Source organism: Nicotiana tabacum, chromosome 6, assembly GCF_000715075.1.
Source record: "Nicotiana tabacum cultivar K326 chromosome 6, ASM71507v2, whole genome shotgun sequence".
NCBI classification, from domain to species: domain Eukaryota; kingdom Viridiplantae; phylum Streptophyta; class Magnoliopsida; order Solanales; family Solanaceae; genus Nicotiana; species Nicotiana tabacum.
The window spans coordinates 18131428-18138890 of record NC_134085.1 but is presented as its reverse complement, the minus strand read 5'-3'; the positions used below and the strand labels follow the sequence as shown (position 1 = coordinate 18138890).

Here is a 7463-nt window from a genome sequence, read left to right as displayed (position 1 = left end):
GAGTTCCAGCATAAGTACACTAGAACTCCAGCATAATATACTGGAGTTCCAGCAAGTATAATTGTCCAATATAATATACTGGAGTTTGGAGCACCAGTGCTCCAGTCTCCGGTATATTATACTAGAGTCAGCAAAGTATACTGGTCCAGCATAATATGCTGGAGTTCATACATAGGTGCACCGAATTTCAGTATATTATGCTGGACCGGTCTCTGTTGCAGCAAAATAGTGGCTATTTTTCATTGCCTTCGTCAACGCTAGCTATTTTTGAATGACCAGTCCGAAAACTGGCTATAACGTGCTATTTTTACATTTTTGTGTGATTAATTGGTGTTCTATATAGAAAAAAGTATAATGAGCTTATGTTGAATACATTTCAAAAATAAAAAAGTTATAACTAGTATATACTTGAGTTATGTTTTATAAAAATAATTCGAGTTATATTTTTTTAATATGTGATTATAGTGAATTATTATTTGTTTACTGCTTAAAATCATGACATCGCTTGTGAAAAATTCTGCGTATACCACTAATATTTAACATAAAACACAGTAGTCTTTTGAGGTGGTTAGCACAAGCAATTTTCATTGATGATTCAACAAAAAAAACAGTCAAGTACACTGAAAAATCCGATTCACAACGCTAAACAACTTCTACATTAGGTGACCCCAAAACTCAAAAGCTTTTTACAAGATATACCATTGAGTTTCCCTTCACTGCAGTTTGATACGATCAAGGTTATCAGAAACTGTTCTCATCCTTGGCCGAAGCTCGGGATCCAGTTCTGTGCAGTTGAGAGCAATATGAAATGCTGCAACGACTTGCTTTTTGGCATGAACCTCATTCAAGAGAGCAGGATCTATGATCTCGGACAAGGGTCGTTCTTGCCTAAAAACCTTCCTAACATGACTCTCGAGCCCCTTTCCATCATCTTCCGATCCTCCATCTGGCAACCGACCAGTCAACATCTCCAAAAGCACAATCCCAAACGAATAGATGTCGCATTTTTGTGTGAACTTGGAGCCAGGAACTCGAGACTCAGGTGCTACGTACATAATGGATGATGAAGTTGAGTTTTTAGGGCTTACTATGATTTGACTTGTATTCAGCTTCTTGGTACTACTATTAACGAGCTTCGAGGAGCCTGAAATAAGACGAGTCAACCCAAAACCGGATATGTAAGCTTGCAAATCATCGTCAAGAAGGATTTTCGACGATTTTATGTTCCCATGAACATATTTCCTAGGACTACATTCGTGAATGTGCATTAGACCCCGAGCTATGCCTTGAGCGATCTTCAGTCTAGCTGCCCACGACAATGGTGGCAGGGAATTACCAGGTACTCCTGCAATGGTAAAAGATAAACATTACGTTGCATCAGAAAATGTGAGAAACAACTAGATTTTGCTTGAAAATACCCAGCATTGAAACAGTGAAGAACCTAAAATTGCAGATAAGAAAGATCTTAGAGTTTTCTCACAAAATCAATACTCCCGGAATGTGTACTTATTCAAGAATTTGTTGAAAAGTGGAAGTCTTTTACATGATCATAAAATGGTAACAAATGAGGTCGGGGTTAGAAAATTGGGGTAAAAATTAAACAAAGTGGGTCGGGTATTTTAATCGGGTGGGTTTATTAGTGATGGACCGGGTCATTAAAATGGAAAACTTCATTAGCATCACCAGAAAGAGCGTGGCTCACACACGTTACTCTTTAACTAGTCTGGTGTCATGAAGGGTGAATCAAAATTCACTCACAATGTGTTTAGGGGGGTAAAATCACCTGTTTAGTTTAAGTGTTCAAACCTGTTTTATGGACAAGTTTAATGGGGTCTTTATGTATTTTGCCTTCATTAAAGTTCAGTTTTGAAATCCCAAAATATTTTTGACGTATACAACTTGTGAGCGAGCCGAGGATCTATCGGAAACAGCCTATGTACCTTCAAGGTAGGGGTAAGGTCCGCGCACACACTAACCTCCCCATACCCCACTCGTGGGATTATACTAGGTTTGTTGTTGTTGTATACGACTTGCAGAACCTCAAGAATAATTTAACAAGTGATTCAAGCCACATTTTCCTTTTACTCTATATCTTCCTTGGAGTAAACTTGAGGACAACAATTATGAGCTGAATATGGTAGGGACCATTATATTTGAACTATGTAAGCAGCTTTTCAGACAATGATCACTGACTTAAAGTCCTGACTTTGGCCCAAAAACATGTGCTTGAAACAATGAAAGAGCTGATAGTAGTCAGAGTAAGAAAAAAACAATAAAATAGGTCAGGTGTACCAGAATTGGCTACTTTGTGTAGGTCTAGAAATTTCAATATGAAACAAGAGCAATCAGCTGATTTTCAAGAAACCGCCCCACAGTAAATAACAAGGAGCTTAGGTGTATTCTGCATTTCCATTTGTGAATAGATTGGTTCACACAGTTACTATAAAAATACAAAAAGTAACAGCAAAATAGGGAAGTTCATGAGAAAAGATAAAATTGAACAAATCAAAGACTAGTATTCAAATTTTCATTAAATAAAGGAAGATAAAGAGACCAGAATTTCAAAGAATTATGTAGTACTCTTACCTATAGTCTTTTTTGTTTTAGATTTGCATAGCAAGAAGTGTCATGTCATAAACTTCACCGCTTAATTAGAATCTATTTTAAGGAAAATAACCAATATGGTGTAATACTTTTTCCTCGACGTCAGTATATGCCTAGTTAAAGTAAAGCTCAACCTCAGAAAAATACAACAACAACAACAACAACAAACTCAGTATTTTCCCACAAGTGGGGTGTAGGGAGGGTAACATGTACGCAGTCTTACCCCTACCCCTAGAAGGGCAGAGTGGTTGTTTTCGATAGACCTTCGGCTATAAAACGACTGGAAAAAAAAAAGGTAATTGCAACAAGTAGGAATAACAGCAAGATGAAATAAGATCGAATCCAAGAATACAGTCAAACTCTAGGTAGTAATAGTCATCTATGAATAAAAGATATCATACTAATACCAATGCTAGTGAACTGAGTAAGACTAAGAGAAACGCTCGACTACCTACGAACCTTCTACTCTAATCTTTGACCTCCACACCTTCCTGTCTAGGGCCATGTCCTCAGTTAGCTCCAGCTACGCCACGTCCCGCCTAATAACCTCTCCCTAAGACTTTTTAGGCCTACCTCTACCCCACCTGCTGCCCACCAAGGCTAACCGCTCGCACCTCAAAAAAATGAATTTGATAATTATAGATTGTTACAAGGAGAAATTACATGTTAAGTCGCCCTCAAGATATTTTATTCTGCACAAAATTCAGATTCTGATTCGCATGTTTTATGTGGAGGAACAAGCAATAATCCATGCTTAGGCCACATAAATTATGTTCCTCTGGAAACAGAAAACAAGGGAAAGAAACCATAGTGGGGGGACCGGAAAAAGTAAATAACAAAAAACAAAGAGCAGTTCAAAATGGAGAGTGAAACAGCTGAAAGCGCTCTCAAGCGCTACCGAAGGTTGAGGTAGATTAACACTTGCATAGCTGTTTTCCAGAAAACAGAAAAACACAAATGCTTACGGGTAAGATAATAACAAATGAAACAACAAGTGGGGCTAGTCAGAAAAAGAAAAAATTTACTGTCAACTACATTGCCACCTTGAATGTTGTCTCATGTCTGATCTATCAATAAACTCCTGATGTACCATGGACCCAGAGATTATTACATTGTGCAGAAGAGCAGAACAGTTAGTTGCAGACATATATCTAGCTACCCACAAGTGCATTAAATAACCTAATTTTTCTCCAAGAGTGGAACCATGAATTCAATGTGCAAGCTCATACTTCAGATTTCACCCGAAATGTCCTTATCCTAACAATAAATCATTTGCAATAAAAGGATATACTCTGCATAAGTTACTGTGTTCATCATTACCCTCTCTCTGCTCACTAACCTACTTTGAGTTAAATGGGTTTATTTTTCCCAGTTTCCCCTAAGCATTTTGGTTAAGTTCCTATCGTTCACAGCTCGGCATATATTGTAATTAATAATCCCTAAGGGAATCCGGATCTTGAGTTTTCATGGCAGGCATCTGTTCTATTCTAATTACTGTGGTCCATAATATTTGATTTTTTTTAGATATCAAGAAAGAATTAACTTCTTTTTTCCAAAGTTGCCCTTGGAGTAAATAGCCTAGGAGTATTTATTGTATTTCCAATGAACAAATTAAGGCTAATATGGTCAATTTCATTGTTAATCTAAAGTTGATTCCTTAATATGGAAAATAGCCAAAAAATTAATTAAAGTGGACTGAAGGGAGTACTTCCGAAGTATAAACCAGAAACACTGAATAATCAGTTGCACCGGAATATTGATTTCGAATTATCACTTCCCGTATTTAGGACAACAAACATTTGTATTTTCTCTTAATAATTCTTCCTTCAACTAAGGAGTTACTCAAAAGATAGTGGTAAGAGTGCAGCGCAGTGTGCAGGGTTCAAGGGTCCATTATCCATCGAGTTTCGAATTGTGCTCCATTGACCCTAAGAGATTTCTCGGTAATTTGGAAGAAAAAAAAAACAAGAGGTGTTGAAAAGGTGAGTAGGGAATTTTCAAAACTTAACCTTCAAAGAAACCTAGCTAATCACATTAACAAGTTTACCACATTATAATCTAATCATGATCATGCTATTGCAGATGAATTATAACCTCAATTAAGCAACACAAACCATAAACTTAAACAATTTAACATAAGAAATGAGTTGAAATTACCATGTAAGGCATCGTGCAAGCTGCCATTGCGGATGAAATCAGTAACCAGCAATTTCTCATCACTTGCATAGTAATAAGCCCTAAGCCTCACCACATTTGGATGTTGTACTTTCCCAATGGCTTCCACCTCCGTCTCAAACTCCTTGAACCGCCACGTGGCATCCCCCTCGCTCAATCTCCGAACAGCGACCACCGCAGCGCCACCACCTACCGCCGATCCCCTGCCGCCACCTGCCACCACTTTATAAACTATCCCACTCCTACTCTTCCCCACCACATAAGCTGATGCCCTTAACAAATCCTCCAACTCCAACCCAAACCCTTCATCAAACACTACATATTTACCCTTTTGCCCCTCCCCCTCACTCCCCCCACAACCAAACCCAACCACCTCCTGTGACTGTGACTTCTCCTTATCAAACTTTTCTTTTCCCATTTTACCCTCATCCAACTTCCATTTTTTCCTCAATACCCACACTGAAACAAACACTACTCCTATCACCACCGATACGCCAGAGATTAAAGAAACTGCCACCGACCCATTTCCAGATTTGCCCTTTTCTACAAACCCTAAATCTTTAGGGGTTTCAAGATTTGGCAAAACGCTAGGTTTTTGAGCTTCTGGTTCTGCACATGGAGTCTCCAATGGAAACCCACAAAGTAAAGGGTTCCCCGAAAATGCAGTAGGCCCTTGATTTAACAATGACCCAACTGAAGGTATTTTACCAGTCAAATTATTATGCCTCAAGTCCAAACTCAACGTCATCGGAAACTTACCATAACTCACCGGAACTTCGAAGGAAAATCTGTTATACGAAAGATTCAAAGTCCCAGTAAGCTGAGTAAGCTCAGTTAGCTCCTCAGGAAGTGAACCATTAAGAAAATTAGCAGAAAGATCAAGGTGATTAAGGTTAATAAGTGAAGTAATTTGCTCAGGCAAAAAACCAGTGAATGCATTGTGTGAAAGGTCAAGTGAGTGAAGTGAAGTAGCATTAAAGAGATGAATTGGGATTGGTTTAGAGAAGTTGTTGTAGGAAAGAGTGAGAATTGAGAGATTTGAAAGTGCACCAATTTCAGAAGGGATATAGCCAGTGAGATTCTTGGCTGAGAGTGAAATGGAAATGACTTTTTGATTTTGATCATCACATTTGATTCCATTCCAATGACATGGTGATGAGTCTGATTCAGACCAAGATGCAAGAAATTCAGTTGGGTCAGAAGAAATAGCTGATTTTAAAGCTAATAATGAAAGTCCATCTGAATTCAGTGCAAAAGTAGGAAAGATAGCAAATGTGAAGAAACAAAGAATAACAATTGCTAAAAGGTTTGAAAGATGCATGATTTAGAGTTGTAAAGATTCAATCTTTAATCTCAAGAATGATAAAGATTCAATCTTTATAATAAAGATTCCATTTTATTTTATTTTTTGCATGGAGAAAACAGCTTCAAGAATGATCAAAGTGGCTATTTTTGCAACAAGAAGTTGCTACTTTTGCAACAAGAAGTTGGACACACAGACACACAGTTGATGAGGAAGAAGAAGAAGGGTTGTTTTGAGTTTGAACAAAGATGGGGTGATTTTCGAGGTGTTATTTGCAGCTTTAAGTGATGTAGCTACTGGCTATTACTATACTACTGTACATTTGTTGGATTTGAATTTGTTTTGACTAATGTAGGGGGTTAGTAGTAAATTAGTATTAAATTATTAAATGGGGGATTGAGGTAATAATGTTGGGTTTGTTTTACTATTCACATGTTTCCACCTTGGGATGGGAGATATGAAGTGGAGTAAAGAACAGGAGAGAAGTATCTCTGATTTAATTCATTCATTGTTTGAACTTGTGGTTTTATTGGTAGGTACAATTATTCAAACTTCCCACAAATGACTTAAATAAACTGTATGAGTTCTCATTTTGAGTAACATTTTCTTGAACCAAGAAGATACGCTGTTTCTCTTTTATATATTGGAAAATGCAGATTTTAATTGCACAAGAATTAAAATAAAATACGACAACAACCCAGTATAATCTCACAAGTGGGGTCTGGGGAGGGCAATGTGTACGTAGATCTTACCCCTACCCCGAAAGGGTAGAGAGGCTGTTTCCGAAAGACTCTCGGCTCAAGATAATAAAAAGACAAAAGGAGAGAATATTAGATTCACCACGGAGATCATAAGGAAAAAGGAACATAAAATGTAGAAGAAAAATGCAAAGCAAAAACGATGGCTAGTAAATAGATCTTGCGTCAAAAGTAGAAAATAGTAAGACACGACACTGCCCCTAGCTATCTTAGATAAAACCCCACCGGACTAGGCTCACAAAGGTACAAAGTAACGCAAGACTCAACAACCTCCTAGTCTACAACTGTAATACTCAACCTCCACAACTTCCTTTCAAGTGTCATGTCCTTGGAAATCAGAACCCTCGCCATATCATGTCTGATCACCTCTCCCCAATACTTCTTAGGCCGCCCTCTACCTCTTCTCGTGCCTTCCACGACCAGTCGCTCACACCTCCTTACTGGAGCATCTGGGCTTCTCCTCTGTACATGCCCGAACCATCTGAGTCTCGCTTCCCGCATCTTATCATCAATAGGAGTCACGTGCACCTTCTCCCGAATGTCATCATTCCTAATCTTATCCATCCTAGTGTGCCCGCACATCCACCTCAACATCCTCATATCTGCTACTTTCATCTTTTGGA

The 7463-nt window shown here is 38.3% G+C and overlaps 1 protein-coding gene across 1 annotated transcript; it reads right to left on the bottom strand.

Moving 5' to 3' along the window:
* Positions 1 to 571: 571 nt before the first annotated feature.
* Positions 572 to 6622, bottom strand: LOC107780935 (receptor protein kinase-like protein ZAR1). The gene is made up of 2 exons (XM_016601559.2): positions 4762 to 6622; positions 572 to 1345 (listed from the first exon to the last, which is right to left on the bottom strand). Exons 1-2 carry the CDS (start codon positions 6098 to 6100, stop codon positions 714 to 716), a joined length of 1971 nt encoding a protein of 656 aa, XP_016457045.2. The 5' UTR covers positions 6101 to 6622; the 3' UTR covers positions 572 to 713.
* Between the last annotated feature and the right edge of the window lie 841 nt (positions 6623 to 7463).